Here is a 17,575-nt window from a genome sequence, read left to right on the forward strand (position 1 = left end):
CCCCACCATGGAAGGACACACCATCTGCTGTCGCTCTGCGGGGGCATAAATATCAGAAGCTGTCAGGGGAGCCCTTATACTGGGGGAGTGGGGAGGGATTTGAAAGCTGTGTCCATGTACTCGATGTTTACTGAACTGTTTTTCTGTGTTGTAACCGAATAAGGTGGGTCACTGGCTGGTCACGGGACAGTCGCTGTGTTTACAGCATCACGTTGGTGAATAGTTACTCCACATGCACTTATTTAAAGGCCCCACCTCTCCTCTCGCACAGCACCTGACTCACTGCTGGCTGCAGCACTGTCGCCATCGTGGCAATCTTCTTTCATCAACTCTCCCCCGGTGTTCTTCACCCAGTTCAACACAACTCCCCCCCTCACTCCCCGTACCTTTAATATCCCACTCAGTCTAATCCCACTCTCCCCCTCACTCCCCGTACCTTTAATATCCCACCCAGTCTAATCCCACTCTCCCCCTCACTCCCCGTACCCTTTAATATCCCACCCAGTCTAATCCCACTCTCCCCCTCACTCCCCGTACCCTTTAATATCCCACCCAGTCTAATCCCACTCTCCCCCTCACTCCCCGTACCCTTTAATATCCCACCCAGTCTAATCCCACTCTCCCCCTCACTCCCCGTACCTTTAATATCCCACCCAGTCTAATCCCACTCTCCCCCTCACTCCCCGTACCCTTTAATATCCCACCCAGTCTAATCCCACTCTCCCCCTCACTCCCCGTACCCTTTAATATCCCACCCAGTCTAATCCCACTCTCCCCCTCACTCTCCGCACTCGTTAATATCCCACTCTCCCCCTCACTCCCCACACTCGTTAATATCCCACCCAGTCTAATCCCACCCAGTCTAATCCCACTCTCCCCTCTCTCCCCGTACCCTTTAATATCCCATCCAGTCTAATCCCACTCTCCCCCTCACTCCTCACACCCTTTGATATCCCACCCAGTTTAATAAATATATTACCTCCGTATTTTGTACTGTGCATGGGGCAGTGTGCTCCTTCTCCCCCCTCCGCCCCTCAAATTTAAAATGAAGGGTGACGTTGCCCAGCACAGATCCTTGTGGGACACCACGAGTCACTTTCTTCTAATTTGCATACATACCCATTCTCCTCCTCTTCCTTCTGAGGCAGTCTGTCGGGGTCGAGAATGACTTGCTTCCACACTAGAAATTAGTTCTCAGGTGACCTACAGACTCTGTCACAGGTGGGCAGATGGTGGTTGAAGGGATGGGTGGGTGGGGGACCCGGGTTGTCGTGTGCTCCTTCTGCCGTTTGCGCTTGGTTTCCGCGTGCTCCCTACTCTCTGTCTTCAATCCTGAACCATTCTCCTAACCAGGGCAATACTTGTCCTTCAACTCCATGAGCTTTCATTTTCGCTTAAAGTCTCTTATGTGGAACCTTATCGAATGGCCTCTGGAAGTCCATATCAACTAAATCCGCAGACATTCCCCTGTCTACTACTTTAGTTACTTCCTCGAAATATTCAATTAGGTTCGTTAGACATGACCCACGCGTTAGAACTTCATATGTCTCTCTAATCAGCTCAGATTTCTCTAGGTGCTCAGTCACTCTGTCCTTAATTTATAGATTCCAATAACTTCCCCTGTTATATATGTAAACTTGACTAGTGTGTAAGACTTGCCACCAGGGGGCGCACCTGTTGGAGACCTGAGGGTCACCTGCACACCCCGGGCGAGCAGGTATAAAAGGCAGTCAACCATGCTGCTTCCTCACTCTGGAGTTACATTAAAGAGACCACGGTCACAACAGTTTGAGCTTACAGTATACAGTCTTGTGGAGTTATTCTGAACATAACAATTGGCGTCGAGTAACAGATCACGAACTTTCACGAAGTTATGGCTGCCGTTGGTATTCTTGAGAGATTTGTTGAGGGTGATGATTGGGAAGCCTTCGTTGAGCATCTTGACCAGTACTTCGTGACCAACGAACTGGATAAGGACAGTAATGAGATCAAGCGCAGGGCGATTCTCTTCACCATTTGTGGGTCCACAATATATGGCCACATCAACAATCTGCTAGCACCGACTAAACCAACGGACAAGACATATGCAGAGTTGTGCACGTTGGTTCAGGAACACCTCAAGCCGAAGGAGAGCATCTTAATGGCCAGGTATCGCTTTTATACACACCATCGCTCCGAGGGCCAAGAAGTGGCGAGCTATGTCGTCGACCTGAGATGCCTTGCGGGACCGTGCGTATTTGCTGGATTTTTGGGGGAAATGTTGCGTGACTTTTACGAACTTGGAATCGGCCACCAGGTCATTCTTCACAAACTGCTGTCTGCCGAATCCCTAGATCTGAGCAAGGCCATCACGATAGCCCAGGCTTTCATGTCCATGACTGATGACACTAACCAGATATCTTTGCAGTATCAAAGCTCACCGGCAAGTACTGTGCATAAAATAACACCTTCAGCAGGCAGAACTGTACATGGCAGGGCCCACATGCCTGCAAACGCCAGACTTAGGATGACTGAGTCTGCTGTGGGGCATGAATGTGAATCCATTAACACCATGTTGGCGCTGCGGGGGTAATCATCGGGCCCATCAGTGTCGATTCAAGCACTATGTGTGTAAGGGCTGTGTAAGTGCAAACGTACTGCGACTCACCACGTGACAGAGTCGGCAGAAGATGACCGATCCGGTGCGGATCACGTTGAACGAGTAAGAGGCAACTAAACCCGAGGCTGAAGAGGAAGTGTATGAGGTACACACCTTCACCACCAAAAGCCCTCCGATAATGTTGAAAGTCAAATTAAACGACATTCCAGTTTCCATGGAATTGGACACGGGGGCGAGTCAGTCAATTATGAGCCAGAAGGCTTTCGAGAAACTGTGGGGCAACTCGGCACAAAGGCCAAAAGTAAGCCCGATTCACGCAAAGCTGCGCATTTACACCAAAGAGCTCATACCAGCCATTGGCAGTGCGGCAGTGAAGGTATCGTACGATAGAACTGTGCATGATTTATCACTATGGATTGTACCAGGCGATGGGCCAACGCTGTTCGGCAGAAGCTGACGAGGAAAGATCCGATGGAACTGGGACGACATCAAAGCACTATCTTTGGAGGATGACGCCTCGTGCGCCCAAGTGCTAAACAAATTACCGTCATTATTTGAGCCAGGCATCGGCAACTTCACAGGTGCCAAAGTGCAGATCCCTCTAGCCCCTGATGCACGGCCCGTTCATCACAAGGCCCGAGTGGTTCCATATATGATGCGAGAGAAAGTCGAGATCGAGCTGGACAGACTTCAACGAGAGGGAATCATATCGCCAATCGAGTTCAAAGACTGGATCAATTCAATTGTTCCAGTGTTGAAAAGTGATGACACGGTCAGAATCTGCAGGGACTACAAGGTAACGATCAACTGAGTCTCGTTACAGGACCAGTACCCACTACCCAAAGCAGATGACCTGTTTGCAACGCGAGCAGGGGTGAAGTTGTTCACCAAGCTGGATGTAACCTCTGCTTACATGACACAGGAGCTGGCTGAACCTTCAAAAAATTGGCGTGCCTCAACACGCAGAGAGCACTGTTCATGTACCACCGATGCCCCTTTGGGATTCGCTCGGCTGCAGCCATCTTCCAGAGGAACATGGAGAGTCTGCTGAAGTCGATTCCGCGCACCGTGGTGTTTCAAGACGACATCCTGATCACTGGTCGCAACACCACTGAACACATGCACAACCTGGAAGAGGTTCTAAAGCGACTGGACAGAGTGGGACTCAGGCTGAAACGCTCGAAGTGTGTTTTCCTGGTGCCAGAGGTTGAATTATTGGGGAGAAAGATTGCGGCGGACGGCATCAGACCCACAGACCCCAAGACAGAGGCCATCAAGATTGCACCCAGACCATAGAATGTGATGGAGCTGCGTTCATTCCTGGGACTCCTCAACTACTTTGGTAACAGGGTTGAGCACTTTGCTGGAACCTTTGCATTTATTGCTACGCAAGGGTGACGACTGAGTTTGGGGTAAATCTCAAGAGACAGCCTTCGATAAGGCCAGAAACCTGCTATGTTCCAACAAGTTACTTGCATTGTATGACCCGTGTAAACGTTTAGTACTAGCTTGTGATGCGTCTTCTTACGGGGTCGGTTGAGTGTTACAGCAAGCCAATGTGTCAGGCAAACTGCAATTGGTTGCATATGTGTCCAGAAGTTTATCTAAGGCTGAAAGAGCCGACAGTATGGTTGAGAAAGAAGCATTAGCATGCGTATATGGGGTTAAGAAAATGCACCAATACTTATTTGAACTCCAGTTCGAGCTCGAAACCGACCACAAACCGCTTATTTCGCTGTTCTCAGAAAGCAAAGGTATTAACACCAATGCTTCATCCCGCATCCAAAGATGAGCACTAACATTATCTGCGTATGACGATGTAATCCGCCACAGACCAGGCACTGAACACTGTGCCGATGCCCTCAGTCAGCTACCGTTGCCCACCACCGGGATAGAAATGGCGCAACCCGCAGACTTGCTTCTTGTAACGGATGTTTTTGAGAGCCAGGGGTCACCCGTCACGGCCCGCCAGATCAGGACCTGGACTAGCCAGGACCCGGTGCTATCACTAGTAAAAAGCTGCCTCCTCAATGGGAGCTGGTCGGCTGCTCCCGGGGAAATGCAAGACGAAATTAAGCTGTTTTACCGATGCAAGGCTGAAATGTCCATCCATTCGGATTGTCTCCTATGGGGGAATTGCGTGGGTTTGCCAAAAAAAGGCAGGGAAACGTTTATACGCGACCTACACTGTACCCACCCAGGCATAGTCATCATGAAGGCTATCGCCAGGTCGCCTGGATGGTGGCCCGGCATTGACTCGGATTTGCAGTCATGTGTACACCAATGTAACACTTGCTCACGGTTAAGCAGTACACCAAGGGAGGCCTCACTGAGTCTGTGGCCATGGCCCTCCAAACCGTGGTCCAGGGTCCACCTAGATTTCGCTGGCCCCTTTCTAGGAAAGATGTTCCTAGTAGCAGTGGACGCTTACTCTAAATGGATTGAATTTATAATAATGTCGTCATGTACATCCACTGCCACAATTGAAAGCCTCCGGGCCATGTTCTCCACCCATGGTTTGCCGATGTCCTTGTTAGTGACATTGGACCATGTTTCACCAGCTCGGAATTCAACGAGTTCAAGACGCCCAATTGCATGTCAGGTCTGCCCCGTTTAAGCCCGCATCCAATGGTCAAGCGGAACGGGCAGTCCAAACTATCAAGCAGAGCTTGAAACGCGTGATGGACGGTTCTCTGCAGACCTGGTTATCTCGGGTTTTGCTCAGCCACCGCTTGCTAACTGGTGTTCCCCCTGCAGAATTGTTCATGAAGAGAGCACTTAAAACCAGGCTCCCCTTAGTCCACCCGGATCTCAATGATCATGTAGAAACCCGGCGTCACCGACATAACATGTACCACGATCGCGCGGCTGTATCGCGTGACATTGACGTTAATGACCCTGTATTTGTTCTTAATTACGGTCATGGTCCCAAATGGGTTGCTGGCACTGTGTTGGCCAAGGAGGGCAATAGAGTGTTGTCAAACTTTTGAATGGACAAACGTGCAGAAAGCACTTGGATCAGACCAAACTGCGGTTCACTGGCAACCAAAAACAGTTTGAAGAGGACATTACCATCATTGATCCACCCACACACGCCCAACCAGCAACCGAGCTCGCGGTCAACCACCAGGACGAACCCACCATGTTCGCCAGTCCGGTCAGACCAGCCACACCGCAGGGCAGCAATGATCCGACCGACTCACCCAGGCCAGGACTTCAACTCAGGCGATCAACCCGGGAACGCAGAGCCCCGGATCGCCTCAACCTGTAAATAACTTGTATCTAAGACTTTTGGGGGGGGGGGGGGGAGTGATGTTATGTATGTAAACTTTACTAGTGTGTAAGACTTGCCACTAGGGGGCGCACCTGTGGGAGACCCAAGGGTTACCTGTACACCCCGGGCAAGCAGGGAAAAAAGGCAGTCTACCATGCTGCTTCCTCATTCTGGAGTTACATTACAGAGACCAAGGTCACAACAGATCGAGCTTGCAGTATACAGTCTCGTGGAGTTATTCTGAACATAACTTCCCCCACAACAGATGTTTGACAAAAAGTCTATAATTTCTTGGTTTCTCTCTCACCTTTCTTAAATCTGATGATGGCCGAGGGGCAAAGGAGGAGCTGGGGCCCACGTCTGCCTGTGGCTTTTCAACAGCTGTGAAAGGATTATAAACTGTCAGCTATATTTCACAGGGCGTGTCACGATTCGAACTGTGAATCATCTGTTGATAGAAAAACCTTCTGAACCATCTCCCTTTTTCTGTATGTCTCTCTCTCATCCTCTCTCTCTACCCCTCTCTCACTTCCCCGTATCTCTCTCCCTCTCCCCATTCTTTCTCCTTCTATCTATTTCCTCATTTCTCTTACTCTGTTACCACACACTCTCCTATCTTTCCCTGTCTACCTCTCTCTCTACTTGTCTATCTCTCTCTATTACCCCAATCCCATTCTCCAAACCTTTCGCCGCTCCCTCAGTCATTCTCATTCCCCTTTTTATTCCCTCTATATTGGCCCCCTCTCTGTCTCTCCCTCTCCCCTCACCCTTCATTTATTCAGATTCTTCCCCCCTCTCTCTTCTCTCCTCCCCTCTCTGTTGCCCCCCCCCCCCCCCCCCCCCCGAGTGTTAACTCCACGCGTTACAATTCCGTGGGGACTTCTGGCAATCACCAAGTGACCAGTCTTCACATATGAGTCTGGTCAGCGAGTGACGGGCTATCCGACTGCAGGAGACATCACACCAGACCTCCACAATCATGTATTTTTAAGCAGGAGTCCCCAGATAGAGGCCTGGAGCCCCTCCCCCCCCCCCCCCCCACCATGGAAGGGCACACCATCTGCTGTCGCTCTGCGGGGGCATAAATGTCAGAAGCTGTCAGGGGAACCCTTATACTGGGGGAGTGGGGAGGGATTTGAAAGCTGTGTCCATGTACTCGATGTTTACTGAACTGTTTTTCTGTGTTGTAACCAAATAAGGTGGGTCACTGGCAGGTCACGGGACAGTCGCTGTGTTTACAGCATCACGTTGGTGAATAGTTACTCCATATGCACTTATTTAAAGGCCCCACCTCTCCTCTCGCACAGCACCTGACTCACTGCTGGCTGCAGCACTGTCGCCATCGTGGCAATCTTCTTTCCCAAACACAAAGGGGATAGTCTCTGAAGTAACATTCGCGCCACACAGATACCAGGTAACAAGCGAGAGTCTAGCCACCTCCCCTTGACATTCAACAGCATTACCATCACCGAATCCCTCACCATCAACACCCTGGGGGTCACCAGTGACCAGAAACTTAACTGGACCAACCACATAAATACTGTAGCTACAAGAGCAGGTCAGAGGCTGGGTATTCTCCGGCCAGTGTCTCACCTCCTGACTCCCCAAAGCCTTTCCACCACCTACAAGACACAAGTCAGGAGTGTGATGGAACACTCTCCACTTGCCTGGATGGTGCAGCTCCAACAACACTCGAGAAGCTCGACACCATCCAGGACAAAGCAGCCGCTTGATCCACACCCCATCCCCCACCTCCAACACTCACTCCCTCCACCACCTCCAACATTCACTCCCTCCACCACCTCCAACACTCACTCCCTCCATCACCGGCGCACCGTGGCTGCAGTGTGTACCATCTACAAGATGCACTGCAGCAACTTGCCAAGGCTTCTTCGGCAGCACCTCCCAAACCCACGACCTCTACCCCCTAGAAGGACGAGGGCAGCAGGTGCATAGGAACACCACCACCTCCACGTTCCCCTCCCAGTCACACACCATCCTGACTTGGAAATATATCGCCATTTCTTCTTCGTCGCTGGTTCAAAGTCCTGGAGCTCGCTCCCTAACAGCACTTGAGTGTTGTTCAAGATGGCAGCTCACCACCACCTTCTCAAGGGGAGTTAGGGATGGGCAATAAATGCTGGCACTGCCAGTGACTCCCACATCGTGTGAAGGAAATGTTTTTTTTAAATCAGTCAGATGTATGGGTTCCCTCCTGATCCTGATTTATTTTAATGCTTGTCGTCTTCCAATTCTTCTGTAGGATTCAGAACGATGGTTGGATTATCTTCCTCCTGACCATGGCTGCTGTGTTCTGGGTCTACCGGCTGGTCAAAGTTATCTGTAATCTGCTGAGTTACTGGGAAATCCGAACGTTCTACATCAAAGCCCTGAAGATCCCCACGGTACAGACACAGCTCACTGCTCAGTTAACAGGAGGCTAGTTCGAATGCTTTGACACGCTCTGGGTTCGGGTGTAGCAGTGTGTCGGTCTCCCCTCCCACACACTCAGTGTGTCAGTCCCAGTCGCCCTGAGAAAGTCGTTAGCCTTTCAGCAATTTGCCACAACTATTTTGAGGATAACTTTAAATCAAGTGCCCCTTTTGGTAAAGGCACTAAAACCCACAAATTTCCAAATAAAACTTTAAAGGAAACTTAAATCAAATAAAAATTTGGTTTCCGGGGGTAATGATGCTCTCCAGTCCTTCTGGTGCCCACCTCTCGCGGAAGACCACGAGCCTACCGATGGCAACAGCTCTACAACTATTGTAGTTGCACCTGTAAAACAATAAATCACATGCCCCCAGCAGTTTGCTACAACTGAGTGCCTCGCTGGGCCACTTCAGAGTGCAGTTAAGAGTCAACCACTTTGGTGTGGGACTGGATATGGAGTCACATATAGGCCCAGACCGGGTAAGGACAGCAGATTTCCTTCCCTAAAGGGACATTAGTGAACCAGTTGGGTTTTTACGACAATCCGACAGCTTCATGGCCACGTTTACTGATACCCAACTTTTATGTCCCAGATTTTTTCTTTCAAACTGCCCATGGTGGTATTTGAACTGCGTATTCTCCAGATTATCAGCCCAGGCCTCTGGGTTACTAGCCCGGTAACACAATCACTCATCATCAGAGGCAGTCCCTCGAGACCGAGGAAGACTTGCTTCCACTCTAAAAGTGAGTTCTCAGGTCCAATACGGGAATTACAGTCCCTGTCACAGGTGGGACAGACAGTGGTTGAGGGAAGGGGTGGGTGGGACAGGTTTGCCGCACGCTCCTTCCGCTGCCTGCTCTTGGTTTCTGCACGCTCTCGGCGACGAGACTCGAAGTGCTCAGCGCCCTCCCGGATGCTCTTCCTCCACTTAGGGCGGACTGGTCTTTGGCCAGGGACTCCCAGGTGTCGGTGGGGCTGTTGCATTTTATCAGGGAGGCTTTGAGGGCACCCTTGAAATGTTTCCTCTGCCCACCTGGGGATCGCTTGCCGTGAAAGAGTTCCGAGTAGAGCGCTTGCTTTGGGAGTCTCGTATCAGGCATGCGAACAATGTGGCCCTGCCCAGCGGAGCTGGTCGAGTGTGGTCAGTGCTTCGATGCTGGGGATGTTGGGCCTGGTCGAGGACGCTAACGTTGGTGCGTCTGTCCTCCCGGGGGATTTGCAGGATCTTGCGGAGACATCGTTGGTGGTATTTCTCCGGCGATTTGAGGTGTCTGCTGTACATGGCCCATGTCTCTGAGCCATACCGTGAGTGTCATGTCGGGTGTTGACAGCCTGTGACCTTTCCTGCCCCCTCTAGGTCGAGCTGTGCAATTACACCTGGCAGGAAGTGCAAGCCCGCCTGATCCTGCTCCAGCGGGAGCAGCAGATGTGCATCCACAAGAAGGAGCTGACCGAGCTCGACATCTACCACCGCATCCTCCGCTTCAAGAACTACACGGTGGCCATGGTCAACAAGTCGCTGCTGCCAGTGCGGCTTGGCCTCCCGTTTCTGGGCGATGTCATCTTCTTCTCCCAGGGGCTGAAGTACAACTTCGAGATGATCTTCTTCTGGGGCCCCGGGTCCCTCTTCCAGAACAAGTGGAACCTTCACCCCAAGTACAAGCGTTCCGGGAGCCGCTTGGAGCTGGCTCGGCAGCTCAGCCGGACAGTGCTGCTGATCGGGATGGCCAACCTCCTGCTCTGCCCGTTCATCCTGGTCTGGCAGATCCTCTACGCCTTCTTCAGCTACACCGAGGTGATCAAGCGAGAGCCGGGCAGCCTGGGGGCCCGCCGCTGGTCACTGTTCGGGCGCCTGTATCTCCGGCACTTCAACGAGCTGGACCACGAGCTGCAGGCCCGGCTCAGCCGCGGCTACAAGCCGGCCACCAAGTACATGAACTCCTTCACCTCGCCACTGCTCACCGTCTTCGCCCAGAACCTGGCCTTCTTCTCCGGCTCCATCCTGGCTGTCCTGATCGCCCTCACCGTCTACGACGAGGATGTGCTGACGGTGCAGCACATCCTGACCGCCATTACCGTGCTCGGCATCCTGGTGACGGTGTGCAGGTAAGGCCTAGGGGGCAAGGCAAGCGACCATTCGCCACCTGCAGCTGAGTGAAAATCAGGCTTGGACCAGGTCAATGCATCTCGGCCCAGCTGATTGAGAGAGGGCATGGGACTTGAACCTGGAGACCGTCATTCCATGGTGCAGCCATCGTTCCCGCACTACACTGTCCCATCAAACACTCCCAGGGCAGGTACAGCACAGGTTAGATACAGAGTAAAGCTCCCTCTACACTGTCCCATCAAACTCTCCCAGGGCAGGTACAGGGGGTTAGATACAGAGTAAAGCTCCCTCTACACTGTCCCATCAAACACTCCCAGGGCAGGTACAGGGGGTTAGATGCAGAGTATAACTCCCTCTACACTGTCCCATCAAACACTCCCAGGGCAGGTACAGCACGGGGTTAGATACAGAGTAAAGCTCCCTCTACACTGTCCCATCAAACACTCCCAGGGCAGGTACAGGGGGTTAGATACAGAGTGAAGCTCCCTCTACGCTGTCCCATCAAACACTCCCAGGGCAGGTACAGCACTGGGTTAGATACAGAGTGAAGCTCCCTCTACACTGTCCCATCAAACACTCCCAGGGCAGATACAGGGGGTTAGATACAGAGTAAAGCTCCCTCTACACTGTCCCATCAAACACTCCCAGGGCAGGTACCGGGGGTTCGATAAGGTATCCGATGACGCGGGTAAGTGGGACTAGCTGAGATGCTCTTGCACAGGCTCAACGGGCCGAATGTACTTCTTTCGTGCTGTAACCATTCTGTGAGGGATGAGGTGGTACATCAGGGCTTTCACCAGGAGGCCTTACCCTCCGACCACCAGGAGGCCTTACCCTCCGACAGCACCTCTCCTACCTTCAGTTATGCGAGGAGCAGTGTATTCGATGCTCTGCATCACCAAGGATGTGGTCACAGAACCCTGCTACCTCCTCCAAACAGACCCCCAACCTCACCAGGATGACTGAACCCCAGGTCCCTTTTGCTCACCACATGCCCCCATTATACCATCTTCGTGTCATGCCATTAACAGCATCCTGTGCGCAAAGGTAAAATGAGAGAGACCACAAAATATTGCAAATTTCATTAAGTTTATGCATAAGCATATCACAATAACTAATGACCCTTGTGCCCCCTGCAGTTGATTCGCTGTCATTGTGTGCAAGATGTGGGTGTGAGTGTTGGCAGGTAGCGATTGTTGGTGGGTGAGTGCTGCGGGTGTAGTGCTTTGGGCAGTGTGTGTAGTTTGAGGTACAGATGGTGGTATGTAGAATTTATTGAAACCTTCAATCCCCCTGACCACCCGACTGAGATAGATCTGGCATGAGCACACCTGCTTCCGTCCTCCAGCTCTCTCTCCTTGCCGTGCTTCTCCTGTTGAGGCACAGACCAGCCAGCAATGCTGACAATGAGGTGCTGCAGTATCAATGATACTGGGAAAAGCCTGTGGCAATGATGGGTTGAGATCACGGCTGATCCGATCTTGGCCTCAACTCCACTTCCCCGCCCGCTCCCCATAACCCTTGACTCCCCTATCTTTCAAAAATCTGTCTTTCTCCACCTCCATATTTAATGACCCAGCCTCCACAGATCTGTGGGGCAGAGAATTCCAAAGATTCATGACCTTCTGAGAGGAAAGTCCTTCTCATCTCCATTTTAAATGGGCGACCCCTTATTCTGAAACTATGCCCCCTAGTTCTAGATTCCCCCACAAGGGGAAACATCCTCTCTGCATCTACCCTGTCCAGCTCCCTCAGAATCTTATGTTTCAGTAAGATCACCTCTCATTCTTCTAAACTCCAATGAGTATAGGCCCAACCTGCTCAACCTTTCTTCATAAGACAACCCCTTCATCTCAGGAATCAACCGTCCTTTGTTTTCTTAATTAGCCACGGATGGTTCATCCTTCTCTGGAGTCGTTTCTTTTTCACTGGAATATATCTTTGCTGAGAGTTATGAACTATCTCCTTTAATGTTTGCCACTGCTTATCTACCGTCATGTCCTTTAATATATTTTCCCAGTCCACTTTAGCCAACTCTTTCTTCATATCTTTGTAATTGCCTTTATTTAAGTTCAGGACACTAGTTTGAGACCCAAGTTTCTCACTCTCAAACTGAATTTGAAATTCTAACAAGCTATGATCACTCTTCCCTAGAGGATCCTTTACTATGAGATCATTAATTAAGCCAGTCTTATTACACATTACTAGATGTGAAATAGCCTGCTCCTTGGTTGGTTCCACAAGTATTGTTCCATGAAACTATCCAGAATACATTCTATGAACCTGTCCTCAAGGCTACCTTTGCCAATTTGATTTCCAATCTATGTGAAGATTAAAATCGCCAATATTTATTGCACTACCTTTTTTACAAGCCTCCATTATTTCTTGATTTATACTCTGTTCAACAGTGTAGCTACTGTTTGGGGCCTGTAGACCACTCCCACCAGTGACTTCTTACCCTTATTATTTCTTATCTCCACCCAAACTGATTCTACATCTTGATCTTCTGAGCCAATATCATTTCTCACTAGCGCACTGATCCCATCCTTTATTAACAGAGCTACCCCACCTCCTTTTCCTTTCTGTGTGTCCTTCCGAATTGTCAAATACTCCTGAATATTTAGTTCCCAGCCTTGGTCACCTTGCAATCACGTCTCTGTAATGGCTCAGATCATACCTATTTATATCTATTTGTGCCGTCAACTCCTCGATCTTGTTACAAATGCTGTGTGCATTCAGATAAAGAGCTTTTAATTTTGTCTTTTTACCATTTTTCCCTCCTCTGACTCTACTTTCTGGTGCACTCTTATCTTTATACGCTCTGTACCCCCCTGTCACACTCTGGTTATCATTACCCCCATCGCTACCCTGCACTATTGCCTTCTCTTTGCTCTTTGACTTTTAATTTCCCCTCGCCTGAACCCTCCTCCCCCCCCCTCCCCCCACTCTTTAGTTTAAAGTCCTATCTACAGCCCGAGTTATTCGATTTGCCAGGACACTGGTCCCAGCCTGGTTCAGTTCCCTCTTACCCCAGTACTGGTGCCAGTGCCCCATGAATCGAAACCCATTTCTCCCACACCAGTCTTTGAGCCAGTTCATCTCACTGATCCTATTTACCTTATGCACATTTTCCCGTGGCTCAGGTAGTAATCCAGAGATTAGATGTAGTCTTTACTACAAGGGGGATCAAGGGGTATGGCGAGAAAGCAGGAATGGGGTACTGAAGTTGCATGTTCAGCCATGAACTCATTGAATGGCGGTGCAGGCTAGAAGGGCCAAATGGCCTACTCCTGCACCTATTTTCTATGTTTCTATTACCTTTGTGGTTCTGCTTTTTAATTTGGTCCCTAGCTGCTCATAATCCCTCAGCAGAGCCTCTTTGTTTGTCCAACCCATGTCATTGGTGCCCACATGGACCATGACAACTGGATCTTTCCCCTCCCACTCCAAGTTCCTCTCCAGCCCAGAGGAGATATCCTTAACCCTGGCACCGGGCAGGCGACACAGCCTTCGGGACTCACGCTCTCGGCTGCAGAGAACAGTATCTATCCCTCTAACTATACTGTCCCCTACTACTACTATATTTCTTTTTACTCCCCCCACTTGAATGGCCCCCTGTACCACGGTGCTGTGGTCAGTTTGCTCATCCTCACTGCAGCCCCTGCTCTCGTCCACACAGGGAGCAAGAACCTCGAACCTGTTGGACAAGTGCAAAGGCTGAGGTTCCTCCAATGCTGCCTTCTGGGTCCCCTTACCTGCCTCATTCGTAATCACACCCTCCTGTCCCTGACCACCGACCAAATTTGAATTATTTAACCAAAGGGATGTGACTACCTCCTGGAGCACAGCGTCCAAGTAACTCTCCCCCTCCCTGATGTGTCGCAGTGTCTGAAGCTCGGAATCCAGCCCATCAACATGGAGTCGAAGTTCCTCGAGCTGCCAACACTTACTGCAGATGTGGTCGCTGTGGATCACACTGGTGTCCACCAGCTCCCACATGCTGCAGTTGCAACACATCACCTGCCCTGCCATCTCTATTGTAGCTTATTTAACTAATTAGGTTTTTAAGTTTTGAAATATCAATTATCTATGTTTAGTTTTTAATCGTGGCTCTTCATTTAAACCAATGCCCAATTTAGAAAAAAAGAAAAGAAATACTCACCAACCAATCACTTATCTGCCTTCCTGTGATGTCACACTTTGATTTATTTTCACAGGTCCGTTTGCGCTGCTCACAGCTCCCTGCTTTTAACCCCGTCACCGCTACTCAGGTCACGCTCTCGCCGCTGACCCCTGAGCGTGTTCCCGCGCTGACCCCCTGACCATGTTCCCGTGCTGCCCCCTGACCCCCCCGACCGTGTTCCCGTGCTGACCCCTGACTGTGTTCCCGTGCTGACCGTGTTCCCGTGCTGACCCCCGACCCCCTGACCGTGTTCCCGTGCTGACCCCTGACCGTGTTCCCGTGCTGACCCCTGACTGTGTTCCCGTGCTGACCGTGTTCCCGTGCTGACCCGCCGACCGTGTTCCCGTGCTGACCCCTGACCGTGTTCCCGTGCTGACCCCTGACCGTGTTCCCGTGCTGACCCCTGACCGTGTTCCCGTGCTGACCCCTGACCGTGTTCCCGTGCTGACCCCTGACCGTGTTCCCGTGCTGACCCCTGACCGTGTTCCCGTGCTGACCCCTGACCGTGTTCCCGTGCTGACCCCTGACCGTGTTCCCGTGCTGACCCCTGACCGTGTTCCCGTGCTGACCCCTGACCGTGTTCCCGTGCTGACCCCTGACCGTGTTCCCGTGCTGACCCCTGACCGTGTTCCCGTGCTGACCCCTGACCGTGTTCCCGTGCTGACCCCTGACCGTGTTCCCGTGCTGACCCCTGACCGTGTTCCCGTGCTGACCCCTGACCGTGTTCCCGTGCTGACCCCTGACCGTGTTCCCGTGCTGACCCCTGACCGTGTTCCCGTGCTGACCCCTGACCGTGTTCCCGTGCTGACCCCTGACCGTGTTCCCGTGCTGACCCCTGACCGTGTTCCCGTGCTGACCCCTGACCGTGTTCCCGTGCTGACCCCTGACCGTGTTCCCGTGCTGACCCCTGACCGTGTTCCCGTGCTGACCCCTGACCGTGTTCCCGTGCTGACCCCTGACCGTGTTCCCGTGCTGACCCCTGACCGTGTTCCCGTGCTGACCCCTGACCGTGTTCCCGTGCTGACCCCTGACCGTGTTCCCGTGCTGACCCCTGACCGTGTTCCCGTGCTGACCCCTGACCGTGTTCCCGTGCTGACCCCTGACCGTGTTCCCGTGCTGACCCCTGACCGTGTTCCCGTGCTGACCCCTGACCGTGTTCCCGTGCTGACCCCTGACCGTGTTCCCGTGCTGACCCCTGACCGTGTTCCCGTGCTGACCCCTGACCGTGTTCCCGTGCTGACCCCTGACCGTGTTCCCGTGCTGACCCCTGACCGTGTTCCCGTGCTGACCCCTGACCGTGTTCCCGTGCTGACTCCCGACCCCCTGACCGTGTTCCCGTGCTGACTCCCGACCCCCTGACCGTGTTCCCGTGCTGACTCCCGACCCCCTGACCGTGTTCCCGTGCTGACTCCCGATCCCCTGACCGTGTTCCCGTGCTGACTCCCGACCCCCTGACCGTGTTCCCGTGCTGACTCCCGACCCCCTGACCGTGTTCCCGTGCTGACTCCCGACCCCCTGACCGTGTTCCCGTGCTGACTCCCGACCCCCTGACCGTGTTCCCGTGCTGACTCCCGACCCCCTGACCGTGTTCCCGTGCTGACTCCCGACCCCCTGACCGTGTTCCCGTGCTGACTCCCGACCCCCTGACCGTGTTCCCGTGCTGACTCCCGACCCCCTGACCGTGTTCCCGTGCTGACTCCCGACCCCCTGACCGTGTTCCCGTGCTGACTCCCGACCCCCTGACCGTGTTCCCGTGCTGACTCCCGACCCCCTGACCGTGTTCCCGTGCTGACTCCCGACCCCCTGACCGTGTTCCCGTGCTGACTCCCGACCCCCTGACCGTGTTCCCGTGCTGACTCCCGACCCCCTGACCGTGTTCCCGTGCTGACTCCCGACCCCCTGACCGTGTTTCCGTGCTGACCCCCTGACCATGTTCCCACGTTGACCCCTGATCCCTGACCATGTTCCTGTGTTGACCGGTTCCTGCAGTTGTGCTAACCCCTGACATGTGCCTGTGTCTCTGTCGCCAGGTCCTTTATCCCGGATGAATACATGGTGTGGTGCCCAGAGCAGCTGCTACAATGTGTCCTGGCCCACATCCACTACATGCCTGACCATTGGAAAGGAAACGCCAATAAATCGGAGACCAGGGACGAGATGGCTCAGCTCTTCCAGTACAAAGCGGTACGGTAAAGGCTAGAACGCAGCATGGGGGGGTGAGTGGGGGTGGGGCGGAGCGGGGGCAGTGTGAGGAGAGCCAACATGGAATTGGGGAATACTGCCCAACAAAGAAAGAAGGACTTGCATTTCTATTGCGCCTTACATGACGTCAGGTTGTCCCAAACCGTTTCACAGCCAACGAAGTACATTTTGAAGTTCAGAGACTGTTGTAATGTCGGAAATGCAGCAGCCAATTCTGCACAGCACAATCCCACAAACAGCAACGTGATCATGACCAGATGATCCGTTTTAGGTGTTGGTTGAGGGATAAATATTGCCCCAGGACCCGAGAGAGCAGACGTGGCCTCTGTTTAACGTCTCAGCCGAAAGACGGCACCTCCGACAGTGTTCCGACTTTTTTGCTCAAGTCTCTGGAGTGAAGCTTGAACCCATGACCTTCTGGCTCGGAGGCGAGAGTGCTGCCACTGGGCCACAGTTGACAACAAGTTGCGGTCTGGAAACTCCACAGTTCCCTGCTCAGGGCTTACCTGGAGCTTTGTATAGGGGCGGGGGTGTCTTTGTATCTTTATAAAGTGAGCCCGGAACAATGCTATTAGATGGAGGCAATGGTAGCCTCGTGGTTCTGGACCAGGAATCCACAGATCACCGGCAAGGGGTGCATTTATTGCCCATCACTCGTCGCCTTGAGGCTGGGCTGCCTTCTGGTAATATGTGGGCTAGCATCGGGAAATAATATGATTAGGCAAAGTCCGCACGGTTTTATGAGAGGGGAATCATGTTCAGTATATCTTTGGACT

General features: G+C 52.3%; 1 protein-coding gene across 5 annotated transcripts in view; it reads left to right on the top strand.

The window, feature by feature from the left end:
• Positions 1-17,575, top strand: part of atg9b (autophagy related 9B) — a 94,454-nt gene that overhangs the window by 46,856 nt on the left and 30,023 nt on the right. For all 5 annotated transcript variants that reach the window (XM_070897039.1, XM_070897054.1, XM_070897047.1 and 2 more), the window contains exons 6-8: positions 8,137-8,278; positions 9,665-10,413; positions 16,628-16,781. In XM_070897039.1, coding sequence (XP_070753140.1) covers positions 8,137-8,278; positions 9,665-10,413; positions 16,628-16,781 — 1,045 coding nt within the window. The remainder of the gene's footprint in view (positions 1-8,136; positions 8,279-9,664; positions 10,414-16,627; positions 16,782-17,575) is intronic.

Source organism: Pristiophorus japonicus, chromosome 1, assembly GCF_044704955.1.
Source record: "Pristiophorus japonicus isolate sPriJap1 chromosome 1, sPriJap1.hap1, whole genome shotgun sequence".
NCBI lineage: Eukaryota > Metazoa > Chordata > Chondrichthyes > Pristiophoridae > Pristiophorus > Pristiophorus japonicus.